The sequence below is a fragment of the Mus musculus genome, chromosome 4 (assembly GCF_000001635.26).
Source record: "Mus musculus strain C57BL/6J chromosome 4, GRCm38.p6 C57BL/6J".
Classification (NCBI taxonomy): Eukaryota; Metazoa; Chordata; class Mammalia; order Rodentia; family Muridae; genus Mus; species Mus musculus.
In genome coordinates, this window is record NC_000070.6 from 144,996,113 (window position 1) to 145,021,851 (window position 25,739).

The 25,739-nt window shown below is 44.9% G+C and overlaps 1 protein-coding gene across 11 annotated transcripts in view; it reads right to left on the bottom strand.

The window, feature by feature from the left end:
• Positions 1-25,739, bottom strand: part of Vps13d (vacuolar protein sorting 13D) — a 323,993-nt gene that overhangs the window by 125,068 nt on the left and 173,186 nt on the right. For all 11 annotated transcript variants that reach the window (XR_003954929.1, XR_003954931.1, XR_881424.3 and 8 more), the window contains 2 exons: positions 24,025-24,157; positions 20,623-20,818 (listed from right to left, as the gene is read on the bottom strand). Coding sequence is in view for 5 of the 11 variants with exons in the window: in NM_001276465.1 (NP_001263394.1) it covers positions 20,623-20,818; positions 24,025-24,157 (329 nt within the window). In the remaining 6 variants the exon portion in view is untranslated. The remainder of the gene's footprint in view (positions 1-20,622; positions 20,819-24,024; positions 24,158-25,739) is intronic.

Below are 25,739 nucleotides of genomic sequence, written 5' to 3' on the forward strand. Positions count from 1 at the left end.
ACAACCTCAGGAAGCAGGAGTGGGTGGGTTGGGGAGCAGGGCAGCGGGAGGGTATAGGTGGCTTTGGGGATAGCATTTGAAATGTAAATGAAGAAAATATCTACTTAAAAAAAAGAAAAAAAAAGATGAAGCCTCCTTCTTACTATGGTGTCTAGCACAGCAGCTACCCCACAAAAGCTGTGACTCCTCTGAATGAAGGAGCAGACAGAGGGCTGGAGAAAAGGCTCCACTTCAGCCCTGGAGGTCAAGCACAAACTGCCTCACCTTCCTAGGAAGTGATCTGTACTGTGTCACTACAGAAAACATGCAACACTTCAATCTAACAATCAAGCTTTTAGAAACTGACCCTGAGGACAGTGTTTCTCAGCTATGAGAAGCTGCAAGTGTCTGGGATGGGTGAAACAAGTATAGTATGGCATATCTGTCACATATTATATTAATGTTCAAGACAACTTGCTTTTGGAATGGAAAGGTGCTTTTAGGTGAGATGTTGATGTTTGTACTTAGAGCCGCACGTGCAGCTTGGTAGGACAGCTAGAATGCTTGGACTTCTAACAAAACACACACACACACAAAGTGCACGCATGCATGTATTCGTGTAACACTCACATACATGCACACATTTGTATGTGCATGCATACAAATACATATAGACATGTAGGGAGGTGTCTAGTGGCATGGTACTGGTAACTTTTTGGTGATTATTAATGACCTATTACACTGCGTTCTGCTCACTCTCTTGAGACAAGGAGGAGGGGAGAAAATAACAGCACCTATTTCAATGGCTTGCTGTAGCAATTAAAGAGCTAACAACCAAACAATGCTCTAAACCTCAATGTACACATACAGCATGCTATTTTACTTAAACACTAAAACTATGCTTTAAGAAACCATGATGATTCAAGAAACAGTTCAGTTCAAAGAACGTGTAAAGTATATTCACAATGGAGCCACAGGTGAGTCTAGGTTTCCATTGTAATGACTGTATAGCAAATGGGCTAGGTAAGGAAGGAGCTGCTGAATGGCTTTTTTTTCTTGCAAAAGGGTCAATCAGAGGGGAGCAACCACTACCTCTGTCTCCTCCCACAGCCTGGCCAGGCCCAGTGTTCCCATGGATACAGCAAGGAGGGCCATGTATGTGACTTTGCCAAACTGCAGTTGTCTATAGGACTTCTCCCCGGCCTAAGAACTAGCTTATTTTTACCACACTGTCTCATTTTCTGACCCTGAATAGCAGGAAAGAGTGTTCCTTCTTCTGTGAGTCAGCAGGCTCAGAATAATATGCTCTGACAGAAGAGCTGGAGGTGTTAGCAGGCCCAACAGGGACCTGGGTATGCATGGTACAGTTGTTAAAGGGTCCTCCAGGTAAGGCATGCATTGTGAATCTACACGTTAAGAATGGGAAAGAGCACATGCAGCTAGTCTCCCAGCATGCCCCAGTCCCAACGCACCAGCAAAGGGAATAGTGACATCTGGAACTGGTTTTGAGGCTCTCCAGCTGCAGATACACAAGACTGAAGGGGCTTATGGCTGTCCCTTCTGATTCTCATCAGGGCCAAACACAAGCCAGAAGACAAGCTGGTTCAGAAACCGAATCAACCTCACTTTGAAATGCTCTTCACTCCCCGACCTCCTTTGAAAACAGAATTAATAGTCCAGGTGGAAAGAGATCAAAATGAAAGATAAGGGCTCAGGTCCTCTCAGGTGTATTTTGAGATTTCATTCAGATCAGATGTACCCTGGGTCAGAGTTGACTTCCTAGCACCTATCCTCTTAGGAGACAAGAGCCAGTAAGAATGAATTCATTTGTATTGTTGGCCTGAGGAAGGGGTGGGGGCTGTCTGTATAGGCCTGGAAAAAAAGGACACATACAAATTGTGTTAGAGACATGCCATGAGCCAGAGAGATGGGGGTAAGATGCTAGATACTGCCAGACAGATGGGGCAATAAGCGAAATCTCCCAGACCTGGTGCCAACCACTGCTCACACCCAGCATGTGGCTTTCTAATTGTTTCCCTGTGCATGGGTACACAGGCTTGTGAGCAAGACAAAAAGGAAGCAATAGACAATGCCCTCCTGCTCAAGCTTTCCTGTAGCTCAGAGAGAGGCAGGTATAGCCAAACCTCCTCTGATACCAAGAAGGGACACAAAAGCTCTGTCCTCTCTCCCTAAAACTGAGGGTTTCTTTTTTCTTCTGGACCCAGGCACAGACAGCAGACAGTGAGGGCAAACTCTGGCTAACTAATGATCAAGTTCCTTGGGGAGGGAGGGGCATAAGCAAGCCCAGAGCAGCTCTGATGCTGACAAACGGTGAGTCATGGGAGAGGCCAGAAGTGACTCTTTGGTTGTAGTTCTTCGAGGCTCCCTTTCCAAAGGATTGCTCAGACCAGGGAGTGGGACCAAACTTCCTTCTATGTGGTACAAAAATCATTGAGGACTTCCTGGTGTTCTGGATGTAGATTTTTGCAGATAAGAATCTCTATGAATGCTAGTTAACATCTGGCATATTCAATGATTAATTATTAAACAGAACCAAAGAAATCCAAAGAGCAGCAAAATTTCTTCATACAATTTGGCCTCATATGGAGGGTGAAGAGACACATGCAGTTTGGGTTTAGCAATCGTGTAATGGAGTCCAGATGACAACTCCCTCCATGCTGGAGTCACCATCAGAGTCTCTTGGGGCCTTCAGAGCACCTTGACAGTGGAAACATGACTAACAAAGGACCCAGAGAGAGGTCTTAGGTTGGCTGGGCACCGTATCTCTTCCCTTACCTCTAGAGTCTTTTACTCAGGCCCACAGCACCAAAATAAACAGAAATCCCCTCTGGCCTGCCAAGGGGGCCACAGCATGCTGAGCACATCTGATGCAGCAGGCACCCTACCTACACAGAGACTTCCTGTGCCAGCTGTGTAGCAGCTGGTTCTTGCTCCCAGGTGATGAGCAGATAAAGAGGGACTTCTGGAAAGTAGATCAGAATTAAGGATATAGCCAGGGAGTGGCACTGCTGCTTTCTGGAAAGGCAGATTCTGGGTATAGAAGGGAGTGCCACAGTTCCTGGGTACAAAGTATGGTGACCTGGTCTCTGGACATGAGCCAGGGTCCCTCTGCTCTGGAAATGACAGACACAAAGCATGGCCAAGGACCCCAATGAGGAGGGATGGGCTGACAAACAAGATGAAACTACCCCAATCCACTTTCCCTCCTAGGCCCTCTGAATGCAGGTAGCTATATTAATTAAACCCATGTCTGTCTGCACATCTGCTCATGTCACGGTTCCTTCTGAGAACTCAGGCTGCCTGCCCTTGCTGAGATATCTACTTGCCCATGCCCTCCTTAGTGAGGGACTAGAGCTCCTTTGAGGCCACCTGGAACACCAGGCCTTTCCATAAGGCAGCCTTGCACCTGCTCTGATCAGCATGGGGCTTGGCCCCATGAGAGCCAGAGAGCAAGGCCCATCTAGAGCCTCCACAATGCTATGCAAAGATACAGCATCCAGGCATCAACCACTCTGCCACCAACACAGCCTCCTAGGAGACGGCTAGGTTTCCTGTTGTGTCAGCCCCGTTTCCTTCAGCAACATTATACTGCAAACAGAGAGCCGCTCTGAAGAAAGCACCGTGGTGTCCCATTTCTGGGCTGGGGGACGGGGGAGGGATGGAGGCAGACTGCCTAGCTGTTCTGAAGGGGAACATTCCAGCACTGTGACCCCCTCAACGTGGCTTTCCTTCCCTCTCCCCAGACCTGAAATACTGTTTGAAGAAAGGAAGCATGCAAGCTTCCCTGTGTGACCTTGGATGGGCAGGTTCTGAATGGCAGCTGGGTCTATTACATGCCGTGTGAGAGGGTTAAGCAGGACAGCCTCAACTCTTTATAAACTTTTGCCCTGTGGATATGTACTCATTGGCGGCAGTACAAGACTCGAGCTGTATTACACGCCTTAACGATATGGTTCAACTGTCGGTCAGGCTTGGGCCTGGCAACGGGCCAGACCGCAATCAATGGGACACAGAGCCTCCCCCTTTCAGATCATCACGAAGGCTCATATTATCTCCTTTTCGTCGTGCTGGTTAAATTTATGGAGCAGAACCCTGAAGCTGCATTCCTTGGGCCGGGCCGGCCCACGCGGCCCTCCCTCCCTTTGTTCGGTACTGTAAGCGAGCTGTGCTTCGGAGGACTGCAGGGTTGTTAGTTCAGGCCCTGACTGTTTGCTCACGACTGAAATGAAGAGAGTTCAGTGGAAGGGCAAAAGGACAGCCCGAGTGTAAACCCCATCCCAGCAGGCCCTGGGCCCCTATATATAGGCCCCGAACTGCTCTTCAATGAACAACTTCACTTTGTTCTCACAAAAGCAAAATCTTTAGTCTGATCCCTGGCAAGCTTCTTGCAAAACAGCTACCAAGTCCTCATGCATTTGATTCCCCACTTGAACTCGGCTAGGGCATTAGGAGGAGGCATATTCTATCTATAGCCATCTTCTAATCTTCCTGGTTTCACAGGAGACAGGAGTGCAAACACTGACTACTAGCTAGTCATACTTTTAATACATAAGAAAAGTCAACTTGATTTTCAGGGCTTGACCACCAAAGTAGAATACATAAGCATCACATATGAGTGTGTGAATGCTTGCCATGTCTGTTGAGCCATTGGTCTTATAAACTCAAGCAGAAGGTCTCAAGCATCAGATCTTCTGAATATACCCATTAGTTTGCCCTGAACCCAGGGTCTCTGATTGGCATACACAGGGCTCCCTTTGGTTTGATGGTTAGCCTATGAAGAAGGCCCTCCTTGCCTGGCTCCAGTGGCTCATCTGTGCTCAACACTGATGGAAAATGTACACAAATTGAAGAGGGAAGCTGATCCCAGTTTCTCCAACCAGTCAACTAGAAACCTGTTCATGAGTATCCGCAGCTCTCTGTGTAATGAGACTGCCAGGTTGGATTTTAGAGATCTAGAATGGTGAGTAGTCACTCTTCTAACCGGAGTTCAAGCATAAGAGATGGGGGAAGGAGACACATAGAGGTGAGGAAAATAAGATCAAGATCAACCAAAGACACTACAAGAAGGCCAGGTAGGAAGCCTCTGAGGGATCATTGCTGACTGGACAAATAGTGACAATCCCAAACCATCTGAAAACAACAGACTCCGTCCCAGGGACAGCACACGCACAGGCATGTTTTAACTCTGGGCTGAGGCAGGCTTGAGTCAGGACTTTGCTTCAAGCTGAAGCTACTTGCTCCCTCATTCCAAGCAAGCCTCATAGTTCCAAGGGACACTCTTGGTTATCCTCAAAGGCTTCTTTGTCCACGACCCAATGCTCAGAGATTGACAAGCCAGTGAATCTGTAATTCCCAAGCCTAAAGCACTTTTTTTTTTTTTTTTTTTTTTTTTGGTTTTTCGAGACAGGGTTTCTCTGTGTAGCCCTGGCTGTCCTGGAACTCACTTTGTAGACCAGGCTGGCCTCGAAATCAGAAATCCGCCTGCCTCTGCCTCCTGAGTGCTGGGATTAAAGGCGTTCGCTAAAGCACTCTTAAGATAAGGGCTCCATGGGCAGTGCTTAGGATGAATTGATCATAGAAAACTGTCTCTGGCTTTTTAGAATCCCTCTTGTCAATTCTTTTACATATTCTTTATTCTGATTTGATAAAAATATTACTAAGAACCACGTGAACCAGAAAATGAGAAGCAACAAAAAAATAGGCTCATCAAGGAAATTCAAGAGAAATGTGTAATCTGTGGGACTTGTCTCCACTTGCTTACCTATGTGGTTAGAGTTCAGTTAGCCTTAGCCACAAGGACACCTCGCATCTCCAGGGGCAGTCAACAGAGCACGTTTATTGTATTGCCGCATGGGTCATGTCAATATAGATAAGTGAATGTAGCCTCCTTTAGAGATCATCAGGTCATGTAAAGATCCATGAAGACCTGATTTGGCCCACAATGAAACTCCATGCATCGAGAGTCTCTGGAGTATTAAAATTTGTGAAATGGCCTATCCCTGAAAATGAGAGTCTGTCATCAGCAAACAGTAACTGGGATAACTTATAAGCAGTGGACTTGATGTCTTTACTTCTTGTTGGACCATTGCTATCTTAAGGTCACTTTTATGACAATATCCTAGGGACATTTGATCAAAATTTACAAGGACACCAGACTCTGAAAATGCCGGAGCACAAGTTGCTTACATAGCAGAGCAGCTGGTCCTGCCTGCACACTTGCCACTGCCCACTAGTCTCTCTGGCTCTCTGTGGGTTACCTATTCCACTAGCTCCTTGATGCTGCTCCTTATCACTTGCATGGTTAGGATACGAGATAGGTTTGGGGGCCTAGGAGGGAACAGATTTTGGATTTATTTCAATAACACACACATCCACTCTTACTGAAAATGCCTCTCAAGGTCTTTCTTTTGATATTGACCTCTTGACCAGCAGCTAAAACACATAACAAAACAAAAACTCAAAACAAAACAAAAACCCAAAACAATAACAACAAAACCCAAAACCCTCAAAACACACACACACACACACAAACCCACCAAAACCCAAAAAAAATCAAAACCAAAAAACCACCACCAACAGGAAAAAAAACAAAAACAAAACAAAAAACCCAAACCACTGAGAACATTCATGTATGCCTTCAAAAAAGGAGCATGTGGGAAGTAGTCCATCTATAGCAGGCTCCTGGATGTTTCATCTTATGTAGGCTGCAGTGACCCACTCTACCAGTTTGAGTTAGCCTGGTATGTCTGCAAGTTTCCCAGAGGTGAACTCTGAGGAAGGGCTGAAGCAGTAATGGGCAGGCTAGGCCAATGACTCACTCTTCTGGGTGATTAGATACAGCCAACTTAAGTGGTGGTCAGTCCAGCTATGGACAGGGATAGAGCCACAGTTGCTTAGGAATGTTTTAAGTACCTTGCAGCCCAGACTGACTTAATGCCTTTAATTTTAACATAACAGTACTGAACATTTATGTATTGCATAGACGTTCTTCCCAGCATCTGAAGAGTCAGCCCTTGTGAGGAGTCCTCTTTTTGATGGGGATTCAATAGGTGTTCACTATGCCATATACGTGTGACCAGGACACAGATGACCCTCTCCCCTTTGCCACTGGAGAGAATGACATGGGTGGGGTTGGTTAAAAGCTAAGCTGCACAAGCCTGAAAACAAAGCTGTACCAAGACTAGAGCTGGGATTTGTGTCTCCCAATATGCAGCCCTGCTCTCAAGCCCAGAGACCTCTCTACAGCTGACACCAATGGGAACATCCAGATAGGTTATTTTGATCACAAAGATCTGAGTCAAGGAAGAACCGATCCTACACAGACAGATTAAAAGAATATGAACTGCTGTCACCTCAACACAATAAATCAGGGTGATGTTCCAAGCCATCCTGTCAGCTCTCCCACTATAATTTGGGAATAGCAACCCTATGAATCCTTCCCTGAAACTTAAAAAGAAAAAAATCTGTGGTATATTTGATTTTGATAAATTCTTTTTCTCCAAATTGTCATCAGATAGAACACATTGTATTTACCACATGGTCCAGAATTGGCCCAGAAAAAAGACCTGGCCTAAATGCCATGTCTCAAGAGCCACCTCTCTTGCTTAATGCCATTCAGAATTTCCTAGGAGCTCAAGAGGTGATGGGTTCAATTTCTGGGAATAGGCTAAGTAGGAGGATGAGGTTTGAAATGAATTGGGAATGAGCATTTATAGTCTAGAGAAAGTTCATTTTCAAGAGCTCAAAGCATTAGAATAAGCTGCCTGCCATCTCCATTCTGCCAAAATTATGAATAGGGGGCATAATAGGAATGTTTTTAAAGAGCCAAACTTACTGAGGTAAAAATAAAACAGTTTTTTTTCCTAAACATTTAGCCCAGAACCTGAGTATGCTGTTTTGTTTTGTTTGTTTTTAAACAGATATTAGGGACCCTCAACTGACATGACAATGCAGTTGGGAGAGTGTCCAGGCAGACTCAGTAGTGACAATGGCCCTCTGGTTGTACAATTTAAAACCCTTACACAATACTTAGCTGTAGATTGTCATGCGTCTGGAAAATATAACCATTTTTGAAGAATGCCTTCCAAACCATGTAATGCTTCTAGGTTGTTTATCCCAAGAGCTGGATGTGCAGCAGTGGACAAAAACAGTCTGTCAGCTGTCACAGGTCGAATGCCCCGTTCACATTTCCGTAAATGCACCATCATTCTTGGTCGCCCTACCCCCGGCAGACAACAGATGCCAGTGTTTGGAGACATTTGCTACATAACTCTTCCCAACAATCCTGGCTTCAGGGCAGATTTCCATGTCATGTGGGGCCTTTGGCTGAACTCTGCTGGAACCTAGAGGCATCTCATTTACAGAACACACTAACAACAGTCTGGGTCACCTGCTTGTCACAAGTGGGTTCAGTGTAGGTTCGTGGCCTCTGCACACCTTCTCCAGTAGAGTGCTTGAACTTGGACTAAGAGCCCAGGTAAGACCCACCAGTCAGCCAGGTTCTCAGGCTTGATTTAACTATTGATTTTATGTGATGAAAATGAGAAGGACAAAAACCAAGTGTACCACACAACTCCCAAGCTTCACAGCACAGTGAGGAATCAGCCAGGTTTCAGACTGATACAACTGCTGCTTCATCTGTTCCATAGTCCACACTCACGAGAGACCATTGAAGCAAACACCATTGCTTGAGCCATAACTGTGAGGCACACAGGCTGAGTGGTTTATATAAAATATATAATTCAATCCACACCACCACCCACTGTGGTAGGTATTATTATCCCGAGTCCTTATGAGTCAAAGGAACCTCACCTTTGACTAAGGGAGATTAGGAGGGGAAATGGTGGCTTCAGGCCAAGGAACAGGACATTGACTCAAAAATCATGGACTGCAAGCCATCAGGGCTTTGTGCCACAGAGATGTGGAAGCCACCAGGGCCTGGGGCTTGTTCTCTCTTCTCACTGGCTGTCAGGGTTCTGTCCAGCACTGGGAAGAACATGCGGTTTTATGTTCTTCCCACATCTCCTTCTGAGACAAGCCCTTCTCTTTGAAGAAAGACCTCTTGCCCTCCTAGTGTCAAGATAAGAAAACTTTCAGCAACTTCCCTTGCAAACTACAAAACACCCATCAGCACCCAGGATCTAAGTGAGTTGCTCACCAGCTGCCAGCCCCTCTGAATGGCTTTTATGGTTCAAGGAGGGGTGGTGACAGGGCCCTGTCACTACCATGACTTGTGTTCTTTCTTTCATGTTTCTTGGGTTTGACAAGAGCCTTCTATAACCTGTTTCTTTACAACACAGAGAGAGATTAAACAGCAATACCAGACTCAAAGCTGGGGTCAGACTGGCAACAATCATTCTGAGAAAAGGCCCAGGGACTACCTTCATAGATGTCCCAAAGTTGCTTGATGGTGAACAGAGTGTAAACCACAGAGAACTGGGCCTGGGTCACGGGAAAAGCTTACAAGTACCAGCAATGTTATTACGTATTAATAATACCAAATGTGTAATAGTGATGTGAGCAGAGATAATGTCTGGGGTTCAGGAAACCAAATCATGCCAGAGCTCCTAAGGAAAGGACAACACTAAGGATGGAACAATTAGCATCAAGCCTGCATTATAGGGCTTCTGATTATATATGGCAGATCTAGTCCACAGAACTCCCTTGGAAGTGAAAGCAAGAGGATGCACAAGGCACACACCCAGAGGATAAAGGGAAGGTGTCAACAAGTTTTGGAAGCAAAAAGCAGATGGACACATGGCGATGAAATGTAAGCCCGGGGGAGGGGAAGCCACAAAGCAGTGAGCTAATTAGTATGGCAGAACTTGCTAGAGTTCAGAAAGATGAAGGCCGTAAGGATCCTTGAAGGCCTGGGTATAAAGGATAAATAGGGAGGTGTGTGTGTGAGGTGGTGAAAGAGGGAGGATTGGGTGGGTCAGAGGGTGAAAGAGGAGGGGTTGAATGCACACATATCCTAGGATGCCCACCAGACCTTCTCCTCCTCAGAGGTAGAGCTTAGCCAATGGGTTCCACCACATCATCATCACATGACACTCTGGAGCCCTCTCCAGCCTTACACAGAGGGTGGATAATCACCAACACCCAAGGACTGTCTATTCAGAAAAAAACAAGACAGAAACAAATGCAAACAGAAAGAAAAGCTCAGAGCAGGGCTAAGACAGGAGTCCTGAGGGATGGTGCAGAGAATGGCCAGTCCATGTGGAAGACAAGCCTATAGCTAGGACTAGTCCATAAGGTGGATTAGGTGCTAGGTCTAGGAGAAATCTCCATGAGAATGAATGAAATTGATAACCATCTATGTTGTTTTCGAATGCACAGAGAAGTGATTGTGGGTAAATTAGCAATGCACAAATGGGAATTAAAATATAAAACAAGGAGGGCGTGGTGGCGCATGCCTTTAATCTCAGCACTCAGGAGGCAGAGGCAGGTGGATTTCTGAGTTCGAGGCCAGCCTGGTCTACAAAGTGAGTTCCAGGACAGCCAGAGCTATACAGAGAAACCCTGTCTCGAAAAACAAACAAACAAACAAACAAACAAACAAACAAACAAACAAACACCCAAAAAATACAACAAGCATTCAGTAGATGCAGATAGAAAACTAAGCAAACAATATTACTAAAGGCAGTCACAGATTCAGGGCAGTGGGGGAGAGAACTGGGGACCACAACACACTAAATAACTTAAAAAAAAAAAAGCAAACAAACAAAAACTATGGCTTCACAGAAACACCATTTACACAGTTATTATGTAAAAATTGAATATTAATTTATCAGAACAGGATGAAAGAATTATACTGAAAATGAGAGGCACATGTGTATCTCAATAGAACGTCTGATGGGGTGAGAAACTAGCGGTTTGCTTCATTCATACATTCATTCATTCATTCATTCATTCATTCATTTTAGAACCACAGAGACAGATGTCTCCAAATTAAAGACATCATTAAAATGCTGAAATAGCATCCTCCATCTTTACTGTGACTGCTTCCAAGAGACCTTCAGGACCAGGACTGCTGAGTGTGGATACTCCCTCATCGGAATCATGTGCGAAGGGTCTGAGGTGGTTCCTCTCCTCTCCTCTCCCTCTTCTCTCCCTCTCCTCTCCTCTCCTCTCCTCTCCTCTCCTCTCCTCTCCTCTCCTCTCCTCTCCTCTCCTCTCCTCTCCTCTCCTCTCCTCTCCTCTCCTCTCCTCTCCTCTCCTCTCCTCTCCTCTCCTCTCCTCTCCTCTCCTCTCCTCTCCTCTCCTCTCCCCTCCCCTCCCCTCCCCTCCCCTCCCCCCTCCCCTCCCCTCCCCTCCCCTCCCCTCCCCTCCCCTCCCCTCTCCTCTCCTCTCCTCTCCTCTCCTCTCCTCTCAGTCATACCCTTTTCTGCCTCCCAGCTAACTGTATATACTTCTGCTCCAACAGCACGAAGCCTCAGAGTCTTGGAGGTACTAAAACACAGAGAGTCTGGAAGGGTAACAGAAGAGGGCACTCAACCTGTGCAGCTATGGGAATAGCATCATCAGTCCTTCAGTGAGTCTTTTTGATGGTGTGGATAGTCTGGTAAATGACTTGCCACCCATACTTTGTAAGCCCATTAAATGTCCTAATGTCCCAAGCTGGACTTCAGTGGACTCATACTGTGGTTTATTGTTTGCGCCTTAGAAAGAGGGGGGCAGGAGTACACATTTGTTTACATCTCTCCAGAGAGAGAGCTCCCACAACAGGGAGGCAGCCCCTTGATCTTCAACAACCAGGAACAGGGAAAGAGGGGCAGAAAACTGTAGGGTTAGCTACTGAGACGCTAGAAAGTCTTTTGGCTTAAAAAAGAAAGTTAAAATGTTGAAGTTGGTGGTAGCACTGTTTGTAATCCCAATATTTGGGAAACACAGGCAGAGGAACCAGGAGTTCCAGGCTAATCTCTGATCAGAAGTGAATATGAGGCCAATCTAGAATGAGCAAGACTGTGCCTCAATACCCTCTCACCCCAAAGAGACGTTATCTCCTTAAATTGAGATTTATTTTAAGGGTTGTGAGATGGCTCAGTGGTTAAGAGTACTGGATGCCCTTCTAAAGGTTCTGAGTTCAATTCCCAGCAACCACATGGTGGCTCACAAGCATCTATAATGGGATTTGATGCCCTCTTCTGGCACACAGGTTTACATGTAGATAGAGTACATATACATAATATAAATAAATCTAAAAAAAATATTTTAAAGAAAAAGCTTTTTTTCTTTAAAAAAAAAAGTAAGAAAACAGTGCAGGCCAAAATCATAGGATTTAAATATTGTTCTTAACAATTGCAAAGCAGATAATGCTGACTGAGTAAACATGATACAAATAACTGAAACACCAAAGAATCATTTATTAGCTTTAAAAACAGTGATTAAACTATTTGTTTTGAAAGTGCTGCAATAAATCTGGAAATAAATGGTGGGGAATGGATATGGACACACAGCACCTATAACTGCCGCTGGCTGTAGTTTTACCCTTTTAAAGCCGTCAAATTACTAGCACTACCAGAGCACGAAAGAGAGATTAAGGGCATTAACAGGGTGATTGGAGATGGCTCAGTAGTTAAGAGCATCAGCTATCCTTCCAGAAGAATCAGGTTTGATTCCCTGCACCCACATGGCACTGCACAACTGTCTGTAATTCTAGTTCCAGGGGATCCAATGCCCTTTTCTGTCATCTGTGGGCAGAGCAGCAGGCATTCTTGTGGTATATATACATACATATAAACAAAACATCCATACATATAAGATAGATGGATGGATAGATAGATATCATTACTACACAAACTAAATGGTTTGATGATGGTTGATGCTCAACTGGAAAACTCTTCAGAATAGTTTTACCCCAATTATTCAGATATCCTCATTTAATGCTACTGAATACATGCAAACAAAAGAGTTCAATAATCAATGTCTATTGTCAATTTACAGTATTACTAAGCAACTGTATCTGAAAAATCAGAAGTCAAGAATGGGTGAACCTGAATTAATGGGATCCCCAGCAGTTCAAACAGACTCAAAACGATGATCTTAGATTCCACATCTTCCCTCGAAGACCCTTTCTCAACCTTTCTAATGCTGCGACCCTTTATACAGTTCTTCATGTTGTGATGATCTCCAACCATACAGTTATTTCATTGCTACTTCATAGCAGCAATTTTGCTACTTTTGTGAACTATAATGTAAGTATCTGATATGTGAACCCTGACAAACCAGGTGGAAAACCCTGCTCTAACGGATAGCAAAGCATATGCAACAGTTGGGTTAGTTTCACAGTAGGAGGGGAACAGGTGTCAGCTCTTCCCACCCCAATTGTGCCTCTGGGGTCAACTGGTGAAATCTGGGGAACCTATGAGCCCTGCCCTGGCCATTCTTCCTTACTCAGCAAGGCTGACTGGATTCTAGCCAGGATCCCCAGGACCCAGGCTCTTCAAGAGGAGAGGTGGAGCTCTGTTCTGCCTCTTTGAAGTTTTCTGTGGTTGCTGGGATTTTATGATATGACCTGGGTCGCCCCTGCCATTCTCGATGTTTGAAGTCTGTTTGGGGAAAGTGTACCAGGAGCCGACTCCAGTGTGAACAGAGAGCAACAGCCTCATAAAAACAGCTTTCCTTCAGGAGTTCAAAGGGCTTCTCCAAATGCTGTGGGCTGGCCCTGCTCTACCAGCTTTGCTAGTGTAGACAGCTACAGAGTGGGCAAGTAAACTCTGAAACCAAGACACAGTTCCCCTCCACCTGAGGACAGTCGGGGTTGTGCTAACCCAGACCAGCATCCTTCCAACAGGGTGGACCTAGGCTTTCTGCTCAGCACTTATGCTGCCAAAATTACAGTTTACTGGGTTGGGCAGGTTAAGGTAAAGGACTACATGAAGTAAATTATTGTAAGAGGTCTTTCTGGTATGTGATAAAATCCTTCCAATCATTACTTTGTGAAATCTAGTAAAATCCTGGAGCAAGCCAGGAAGAGGGCTGACAATGGTTGGCCAAAGTCCAACGTGGAGCATCGAGATACTGTTGCCGCCCTCACCTCTTCAAGATTAATCCGACATCACCGATATGTGCTGTTTATCAGCAAAAAGAAGATCATCACTACATTTTACAACAGAACAGCTTGTTGAAAATTAACCAGGCACAAGTGTACCTGCCACCGGTAACGTGCTTGCACAGTTACTTAAGGTGAGGGAAGGGGACTGTTTTACATATTTGCAAATCTCTTATGAGTCTTCGAAACAGCTGTATTCCATCTGCTCCTACATGCACTCTGTTGGGGGTTCTGGAAACTGCCATTGTACACTCATTAGAGATTACTGGTATAGAACTGTTGTGGAACTATTGTTCATACATAAGTACATGAATGTAAGAATACGGTTGTTATGGAGCTGGGGTTCCTCAGGGGCCCCTGCTCCAAAAGTCCCCATACCTGCTCAAACCTGCACTAAGGAAAGCGCTTTACACTCCGTATTTAATCCACTCAGGATACTGATTGGTGACACTGTCCACTGACTTGATTATATAAGTACTTTATGGCCAGACAGTTTCACCCAGAGCTTACTGCCACTGAAAACGTGGATCTGATCTGATTTTATTCTTCTCTCGTAAGCCAAATTAGTAAGCAATTTCACAGGATTCTTTCTGTCTTTGAACGGTGTTCTGAAATGGGGAGGTAGGTGCCCAAAGCTACTGGCAAGCTTACAAACCTTCGCCCTACCAAATCTTCCACCAATCTTCCACTAACTACTGCTCTGCAGCAGAGGATTAATTGTGTGCAGTTCAGAATTCTTCCCATCTGAAGCTCTTTGGGAGAGGGGCTTCCAGTTCCACCTGGAGCCTCTCTTCAAGGAAGATCCCAGCCTCATCCCAGGCAAAGATGCTACTGCAGTTAGGAGTCAATGTGCATGCATTGTTCTATGCCTCTGAGGCCTTCACAGTGGACTCCCACAGGCAGTAAACAGCTCTGCATAAAATACAGACCTCTCTCTGGGATAATTATGAGCATTGCTTTACTGCAAGTTTAGACTGAAGACCTTGAATTTGAGTCCTGTGAACTCACTGAACACAGGCAAGAAGGACCAACAATGGCCAGATCATTGGTTCTCTGATGGCAGAAAGCTCAACCCTGACAGCCATCTGTGTAGGACATGTTGGTTCAGACACTGAGCCTGCTCTCTTCCCTAAGTTCAGTCGGTTTTCACTTTGGGAGCAGGATCAAGCTTTTTCCATGAAGTCAGTCATCCTGGCATGCCAAAAATGGCAAAAATGAGACGCTCTCCTTTCTAGAAAGGATTATAATGTACCATGACCAAAAAAGTGGTTTTTTTTTCCTCTTAACAGATAATCTTGCATAAAAATGAGTCATGGGATTTCAGAAATGGAAGGCTTTTCTTAAATACATGTGAGCATGAACACACACCTTGCCTTTCTCTCGCAGCAGTAGCGCTGAGCTTTCCATAAGTCATGCTATAATGAGGACGGCATTGTCTGGGGCCTTTTGAGTGAAGGGGAGTGGAGGATTTAGAGTTCAGCAAGAGGGAAGAAGTCTGTCTCAGAAAATAAGACTTCTCTACTTGTGTTCCTGCGAGAGAATTTTAACTTATAAGGCATGAAGGCCTGTTAAGATGTTTCTTAAAAATATCTTCTGTAATTCCCTTAGCCTGAGTTCAGACCGGAGTGAGGCAGCCACTGTCATTAACGCAGCATAGCTTCCAGCATAGCTTCTGTGGAAGCATGGGAAGACTGAGGAATGAGAATATGCCCACACCATGAGGAACGGAGGAGCTATGGCTCTCACTTTGTAGCCAAGAGCAGAAGATAGACGATGTGGAGACCATGATGTCCACTATGCCCCATGGACAGCAGAGGAGAGGCCAGACAGTCCCCTCCTTTTGTTAGAACATGGTAATGATGTTCTGGCTTTCACAGAAACGGGGTCCCAGGAATGCTGTAATCATGCCGTGCCCCAGCAGAAGGGTACCAGGCTGACCTACACAACCATCTAGGACTGGGCAGAGAGCCTCACAGTCAAACACAGAGAGCTCCAGCTTTCACCCTGTCAATATCCACATCCGCATCCCTGCTCCCAGCTCATAGCACTCATCTGTAAGGTCCATGGTTGAACTTAAACAAATGACAGACAGGGGCTGCAGGCTGAATAACCCAGTGCATCTTCAGAGTGTTACTTTTCCTGGGTAGCAAATGAAAACATTTCCTTAGAACAAACATGGAAAAAACCCATAAAATTCATTTGCAATGGATAGATCAAGCAGGAACTTCCAGAGGAATGCTGGACCTGTTCAAACAAGGACTCTGCTTCTCCATTTCAGTGGGGCACTGCTGGGGAGACTGAGAACACTGATGAACACCTGTTAAGCTTCCTTCTCTGGGAAGTCCCAAAAGCCTGCTCAATGTCACAATGTGACACCAAGTCCAAGGCAGAGGTACTCAAAGCAGGAGCACCACAGCCAGAGAAGTACTGGAAGCAGTTCAAAGGAAGGTGCAAACTTTGTACCAGAGAGGGTTCTAACTTAGGAAAAGCCATTTGGTTTCTCACCAACAGGCCATTAAAAGTGTCATTAATAAACTTTAGGTGGTGTCTTGGGAATGTTTTTACTGAAAAAGCCAAAGATGCCCCACATAAATCCTCTGTGAAATCAGCCCAGGCTTATTATTCAAAAGCTTCCTAGCAACTGCAATCTATGCCTGGGCTTGGTACAGGGTCCTGGGATTCCTGAGCATCAGTCCTGATGGCTATATTCTTAAATACTGATCTATCATCATCCTTCAAACTCCCCTTCCTACTTATCTAACTTAAATAACCAGATAAGCCCAGCACTCCTGGCCTTTGCTAAATGGGTTTAAATATTTCAAGTTCTGCCAACTCCCATTTCTCTTGCCTTTTGGGGTCTTGACTGAAAAGGTGAAGAAATATTTTGAAGGAAACCTCTGGGCCTGGCTTCATAAATCTCTGTCTGCTACTTTCCCAGCATGCTGTATTGCCAAGAGCCCACAACACAGAGAGAAGTGTGGGCCTAAGCAGGCAGTTCCACCTTTACTTGAAAACTAGTCTCTTTCTGGACATCCCTGTCAGTACCACTGCATTCAGGCAGAGAACCAGGCATGCACATGGCCGGCTGCCCTGCTTGGCCTGGTCTGCTCAGAGTGTGCCAGGAGCACTCATATGGCATCAATGGCACTGCAAGCATCTGTGCCATTTTTATACTTTACTTGAGAACAGACAAATGTGGCCCACTCCACGTAGACTAGAAGACGCACCCTGAGCCAGCAGAACACTGCCTTGGAAAAAGCTTCCTGTTTCAGTTCCAAACCACACATACTTGTAGAGTTAACAAATGCAGCGGGGGATACTGGTCTGCAATGGATGCATGGGCCAGAGGCACTGCTGGCCTTGGCCTTCTTCTTCCCCCTCCCTTACTGGCCCTTCCTAAGGACTGTTAGGCTGCATGGGAACACTGGAAGAAAGTTAGGTGGCTGTCTTTTTGGAATGCCCAACAAGAGGAACTTAGAAGTATTTTAATCTGAAAGGACATAAAGAGGGGGGTTCCCTATAAATAAAGCCATGCTCAAATAAACATGAGAAGGAGCCAGTGTTTCCTGTAAAGCTACTATGCAGATGGATTACTGGAAGGAATACTCTTTCACAGTTTTATGACTTACTTCACTATCATCTGCTCAAAAGTTGGGTCATTTAAAACATAGATGGCTGAGATCTAAGCCTTCAACAGGATGAAATATGGCAAAGGAAGCAGAGAATCTCTTCCAAGTACAGACTCAGAGGCAGAACTCTTGGACTCTTGGGTTCTATTCCTGGCGAGCTCCCTGGGCTCAGGTCAGTCTTCGGTCAGAATCTCACTTTTAATCCCTTCAAATCATTTGTTAGTCCCTGTTGTCTAAACAGTGGGGAAAACCCTGAGTAACACCCCTGGATTCTGTTCAATCAACGGGGATGGCTGGAGATGGTTCTACCTCACTTCCAAGAAGCCGGGGTGATTTATCCCTTGGGTAGTGTCAGGATGTTGTGGAGAGACCTTAGTGTTATCAGAGCAAAGTCCAGAGACAAGGACACATTTCTCCACCTGCAGGGAGCTCTGACCATGACCTGAAGATAATATTGCTAGCCTTTCTGTAGTTCTTCATGCTTCTATATTAAAATAACCCTGGTTGGGCTTCAAACCCTTGGGAGGTAGACGATTTAATAGACAGGTATATCTAATCTCTTATTTATAGATGGGAAATGCTGAGGTGTGGACAGGCTAGAGATCAAACCAACGAGTCAGGTTTAATAAGTGAGCAGGGTTTGGGACTCTGCCCTGCTGTTTTCTGGGTCAAGTGTTCTGCTCTCTGCAACACATGGCTTCTTATTAATAACCTGGGCCTAGAAAAATATGCAGAGGGAGCCAGGTGAAAGGCTACTGTTTGCCCTTTGGAAGACCCCGTTCCACCTTTTCAATACAGTAGAGGGTACCAAGATTGATCTACTGGCCTGTGGGCACAGCTGCTGTGACGTTCATAGTCACTGGCCCTGAAAAAGCTGCGAGGACAGATTCAAGCGGATAACTCCCCCTCTGAATGGCCCATGCCCATGGGCCCTTCACTTAGTTCTGTGGCTTGTTTCTAAGCAGAGAGATTGTCAAGCAGGGGCTGTGCTGGGGTCATGCTGTAAGCTGCCTGAGTCTGGCTTTACTATCTCTAACCAGCTGTGTGGCCTTGGACCAACCACAAGGCTTTCTGAACAGTCTGTAAGTAAAGCTTAAAGATGTGTGAGACTGGCCAGGTGGAAGCCTCTAGACAGTGCTTGGAACGCTGTGAGAAGCTTATTCTACTTGGTCTGTTCTGCCAGGTTCCCTTTCAGCAATTCTTCCCTTTGCCTGTTCAATCCTTACTTGTACTTTTGTGCTCCTCGAAAGAACTGAAAACATCCTGCAGGCTTGCAAACCAACACTGTGCAAAGGTCAAAACATTTCTCTTCAGTCAATATCATTAACCTCTTTGTAGCACAGAAATCATCTTTTAAAGATTCAATGTTTAAACATGTGTCTATGTGGGGAGAAGGTGTCTGTGCATGTGTGAGTGTGAGTCCTTATGGAGGTAAGGGCACACGTTAACTGGAGTGAAGGTGGGTGTAAGCCATACTACATGGGTGCTGGGAACTGAAATCAGGTTCTCTGCAAGAGCACTGCATGGCGTACACACTGAGCCACTTTTCTAGAACCTTACAAAAAATTTCCTTTTGAGCAAACATACTAATCCCTTGATGTTTTGGTGTTTTAACAAAGAATAATTCTTTGAGAATGTTTGGGTTCTTCAGTTGTATTTACACTGCATGCTGGAAGAGACCTCTTGAGCTTTGAGCAGAAATAAAGAACTAGCTGGAAATACTTTGGAGGTTTCTCTACTGCCTGACCATCTTCACTGCTCCACACATACCTCAAAATAGACATCAGGGTTGTTTTAGCTTTATATCTGAGAATAGAATGTAGCTTAACTTGTGTGCAGCCTCCACCTTACCACCACCACTGCCCCACACACCCCAAGCAGCTATTTCCAGACGGAAGACATTTTGGCACCTGGTCTATAATCACAAGCACTTCCACTGCAGCAACACGTCACTGATGAAGTTCCCCGATGGCAGACAATGGCACTCATTTTAATTGGGGTTGACATGTCTTTGAATCTTACTGAAGAAGCAACAGGTATAGGCATAGCCAACCAGCTTCTAAACAGGTACAATGCTTTATCTGGGGATCATCAACTATGTAGGCTGCAGTGAACTTCCTTGGGCTTAGTGGAGCCCCTCTAGGAACAGCAACCCTCCTGTCTCTTTGGAGACAGGAAGCTAAAGCAGACCATTAAACAAACACCTAAGCTAAAGTGGCTGGGTTCTGTGGACATAGGCCATCTCCAATTTTTAGTTCTAGTTGGTATCAAGACAAGTCAATATCTCATAGCAGAATGACCAGCTTCCTTGTGGAAGTGGGGTTGGCTCCTTTTCCAAAGGCTGGAGGACTGGCTGGCATTTTTGACTAGAGGGAAACCTAAGAAGGAACAACCCATGTGGTTAACTGCAACTTCATATACTAGAATTACACGGGGTCTAGGAGCAAAGACCACCAACCAGCCTTCAGTAGGCTGATGGCCTAAGGGGTACAATTAGCTCGGGGAACTTATAATGATACAATGGTAATACTGATCTCTTTGATGAAAGAACCAGACATTGCATTTTCTTATCAATTTTCAACATAGTATCTTATCGACTTAAAGAAAAACCTGTGCCACTTTTTGTGTAGGTGGGTGGAGTGAGAACAGGATTCATGTAGCCCAGGATAGCCTTGAACTTAAACTGAACCTTAAGCTCTTGGTTCTTCTACCTGTATTTCCCCAGTGCTGGAATTACAAGCATATACTATCCCTTCTTCATGCCACGGTGTGCCTCCTTTTTATATATTTTTATTGCACAAGTCAAGATATTTCTGCTACATGTTTAAGTTAAACAACATAACTAAGTCATACAGACTATTACCAAACACATCTATGTGGACTACAGAATCCTCAGACCTGAGCTCAAAAGTAGAGATCAACTCTCACCATGACACTGACCTGGGACCACTGAGTGTGGCTGTGTCTCTCACTGCCTGAGCTGTTTCTGATGCAAAATCCAGGGCACCTGCCACTGGCTTGGTCACAGTGCCAACGAGTCCCTTGCCAAGGCCAGATATGAATCCACTGACTCCTCCTTCTGTTTTTACACCTTCCACTGTTGATGTTATAACACTGGTCAATCCACCAATGATACCTAGTGAGAAAAACAAAGAAACAAAACCAAACAAGGTCACTGTCACCTGGCCAAGGTCAAAGCCAACAGTATCTCAAACCAAATTTCTAGTTTCTGCATCTGGAATGATAAAGGCAGTTTGTTGATCTCTAAACAGGCCACAAGTCAAGAGACCCAAGGGACTTGTCTAGAAAGTCCAGAATCAGAGGACACTGTAATAGTCTGTGAGTTAGAAGGAACACATGTCTAGGATAATTTTAAAAAAAGAAAATCAAAACCAAAACAAAACCCCTGGGCTATATTAAGAGTGTCGTAGGTAGAGGGCCTGCCTAGTGCACAAAGCCCTGGTTCAGTCCCCATTGCTACATAAAACCAGAAACAGTAGCATACACTTGTAATCCTAGTACTAGGGAGGTGGAGAACAGAAACCAGAAATTCAAGGCCATCTTGAATTCAGCTACATAAATTCAAAGACAGCCTGGAATAAGTGAGACCCTGCCTCAAACTGAAAAAAAAAATTACAGAAAAGTCATCAGTTCATTAGTCAATGTTTTTAATGAAAGCAAAGGTGAGAAGCTAATGGTGGTCCTTTTTTTTTTTTATTCTATTCCAAGTCTTAAGCAGCATACAGGCAATAAAGAGAGGATGCAGAGAAGGGGATAAAGCAACAGGAGACTAGGAAACAGGGTCCTTGGGAAAGGTTTAAGTGCCTCTGAAATGTAAAGTTGAGAACCACCACATGTTTGACATGGTTTGTGTAATACTGCATGCTTTGCTGAAACCATTAGGGTAAACAATGAAGAATTCATTAAGGCACCCCAAATAGCTGCTAACACCACCCAAGACCCTTGGGGTTGTATCAAGCTTAAAAGACCAATCTAATTGAAAAGGCATTCAAGCATTTATTTTAAAAGCTGACAGCAATGGTTGAAGTAGGCCCAGAAGTGTCCACAAGTTGGCAAAGGCTAGTGAGGTCACAAGCATTGCAGGGAAGAGGCAGGCCCAGTACAGTGACCATTTCTAGGACTCGGGCCAGGGACACTCACAGGATGTTTACCCTCTGACAGTTGGGGTGTGAGGAAGCTCTCTGCACTCTTCAGCTCTAGTGAGACAAATTAGGAAAGGAAACTGGTTGGGTGAGAGTGTCCCTGAAATTCATAGAGTTTCTTTCAGATTCAGGATCTTTTTGCTCCAGTGAGGCAACATTCCTATCCTAACTCAGAACAGAATTCCGGCTAAACAACTAGGACTTAGGAGGTGGTCTTCAACAGATCAAATAGGACTCCAGTTTTTTATTCATTTATTTTATGAGTATGTGAGCATGCATACGCGCGCACACACACACACACACACACACACACACACGTACTCACACTGACACCTGCTCACACAAGCACACTTACAAGCCAAAGTCCACATGAGAAAGTCAGGAGACAATTTATAGGAGTCAGTTCTTCCCTTCCATTATGTGGGTCCTGGCTATTGAATGCAGTTTGTCAAGCTTAGCAGCAACCATGTTTGTTCACTGAGCCATCTGATCTTCTCCAGGACTCCAGTTCCAAATTAAGGAGACTAGATAGACTCTGGTCTTATTATAATGTGATTCTTTTCCTCCTAAAGGAGACTCTCCTTTCACACTGCCCAGAGCTCAGTGCCCTCTTGGATGAGGCGGGTACTGGTTCTGGGCTCAGATTGGCCTAAGTGGCTCCTGGAGGGGTTGTGGATAGCATAAGGACAATCTTTGATTGGAGGTGATTTGGCAACTGTGAACAATCACCCAGCTTCTTAGTACATAGCTGTGTTCATCCAAAAAGTGAGGCCAGCCACCTCTCTCTGAAGAGAGGATAGCAATTAGACACAGCAAAAATCTTCACATTAATTAAAACTGTGCTCTACTTGCTACTGTATTACATTACAGCTAATAAAGACAATTTAATCTTTACTCCAGAAGGATTATTCCAAATCTTTACTTTAAAATTTTATAAACAGATTAATTTAGCCCAGTTTTACACCCTGCCTGATACTTGGTCATCCACTTTACAACTGATAGGGCTCAGAAAAGCCTTCCACTGTAAACACTGTACCCTAAGCTTAGAACTAGTCATACATCATTATAAAACAGTGACCTCCCTTCTTCCAAATATAGACAGTTGTGACTGATAGACTAGGGGACTGTCATCGTATCAATGATTCCTAGGGTCTGGTCAAAGCTGCTAGCCATCACTGAATATACTATGGGCCAGTGGGCTCTAGATGGCCCCTCTGCTTTTCTGACACTCAGGCCATTTGACAGTGAGTCACACATCACTGGCCATATGACCAGTGCCACAGGTGCTTGCAGAAGTATGAGCGGAAGTACCTAGGTCAGGAATGGGGGCAGCACTTCCTTCTGTGTGGCTGGGGGACACTGGTAGAAAAATTGACTGGGCCTGTATTTCCAAAGGCTTTCGATGCCACATTTAGAATTTGCTAAGAAAACCACAGTAATAGGAAATGGGTGACAGTTGAAACAAACTCAGAGAAAACACATGTCTGCCTGCCACTTCCTTCTTTGCAATTACATGTTTTGTAATTCTGCATCTATCTTATAGACGCAGAAACACCACAACCATATGCCAGGAGCCACTTTTATATCTCAGTTTCTTTGGAAGGAACAAGTGGCAAGCATCAGGCAGTCATGTGCATGGGTCAACACATGCAGACATCTGAGGTCAACCTCTGATGTCATTCTTCAGGAGTCATCTACCTCTTGTTGTTGTTGTTGCTGCTGCTGCTGTTAGAGTGTCTTTCACTTGGCTGTCTGAATGGCAAGCCCCAGGGATCCACATCTGGCTTTTGATGTGGTGCTGGGATTAAACTCGGGCCTTGTGCTTGCCTTGCCAGTGCTTTACCAACTTGGCCATTTTCTGAGCCCTCTAAAGATAGTTTTAAAGCAACAGGTCCAGATTCTAAGAGGAGATTGATGGATTGTATCTGATGCCCTTAGCCATGGAAGCTAGAGAACTGGAAGGAAGTGCAGTGCGCTCAGCATCCCGAAAAGGGACAAGGACTTCAGGGAAGGAGTGAAAAGAAAGGCTATCAGACTCACCAAGACACCTCACCAGTATCTGCTGCTGGCAGCTTTCATCCCCCTCCTACCCCTTGCACTGAGATGTGTATATAAAGGTACTTATGAGAGGCCATGGCAAGAGGGGCATTCTTCCTTAACCTAATTGCAAGTGCCTTACCATGAGCCAATCCATGAATGCCAGCCACAAGGTGCTCTCCACTGGTGGCAGCATGGTATCTGATGTACTCTCGCTCTGACTGGTGCCGATTGTCCATCGTCTTCCCCAGGCCATCTGATAGTGTCCCTGCAAACTAGAACAAAATAAAACACAAAGAGGAGTTTTAAAGCTTCAACATTTTTGCTATTAAATAAATACCTTCCCTTGGTCTTAGCTAAGAGTAAGTAAATTGTGATTACACAGAAAGGTTAACTTCTGAGTTACATACTATCTGCCCCAGCAGCCTGTCTCTTAAAACCCTGGGTAGCAGACACAGGGAAACAAGAGGCACTAGAAGAACCCTCTCAAAGCATTACACATCTGTTGTACAATTTAGGCTGAACAACCCAAATCCAAAAAAACCTTTACATGCAAGATATTCTAACATCTGAATCTTTTTGGGTACTGACACAGCACCACAGTGGAAAATTCCATGCCCTGCCCCATGTGGAGGATTGCAAATCAGATGCTGGTGCGCCAGACTGTGTGTGAGGTGTGTATGAATCCCAGTATGAACCTGGGTGAATTTCACATCTAAACTTACATCTCCTCCCTCAGAAAATCTCATAGGTAAATAGTCCTGAGGTTGGGAAATCCAAAAATCGTAACTAGGTCTAGGCTGAAGTATTCCATGTAAGAGCTACCTTATCTGCACCCCTGAAACCTTTTTAAATGTTAAAGGTGTGGAGGTTAGAGAGATGGCTTGACAGATTAAAACACTTGCCAAGCAAGCACAGGAACCCGAGTTCAAATCCCCACCACCCATGGAAAAAGTCGGTCACTGCTGTACAGGTGCCCGGCAACCCAGTGGTGTAGCAGTGGTTAAAAGATTAACAGTAGACGTGAACCCATGATTTCAAGTGAAGATTCATCCTCTCCCACAAATCAGAGGATATTATCTCTCTGGCATACTTTAGCCAGAGGGAGCAGGGTTGCTGGGGCTTGCTGGTCACCAGTCTATCTCTACGCTTAATGAAGGACCCTGTTTCAAGAAAATAAGGTAGAGACTGATAGAGTAGGGCACCTCTTCCTCTATCCTCTGTGTGCATACACAGGCACACACATGTACATACAAACATATACTAAAATACATACACATAAGCACATACAATTTTTTTTAACATTAAGTTAAAAAATGGATAGAGGAGGCGAGAATTGGGATCCTTTGATGTTCAGAACACAGCCTTTGTGCTGGTAATCAGTGTATTTCAAGGCAGGAGATGCCAGATTTATCAGTCTAGGGTTTCGTATCAAAGTCTCTAGAGAACTGGGTAAAGGTGCAGCTTGGTAGGATGTTTGCCTGGCATGCACTGAGCATGGGGCTCAATGTGGAGAAAAGAAAAGGTGAGATGAACCTCCCTAAAGTTACACCTTCTTTCACTTAACAATTACTGAGTGCCCATCAGGTGCACAGCCCCATTGATCAAATGAAGAGAAGGAAGTGGGCAAAAAGATGAACACCCATGATTTTGAGTGCAAACCCATCATCCCCCATAAATCAGAGGATTTTATTTACTCTGGTTTACTTTACCCAGAGAAGCTGTCTCATCTATCAAAGCTGGATAAAAAGGATATAAACTCTGTTTTGTCACCAGACAATTTGAAAAGGTTTAGCATGACAGTTAATAAACCACAGGGTACTTATCCCCATCATTCAGGCATAAAAAGAGAAGGGT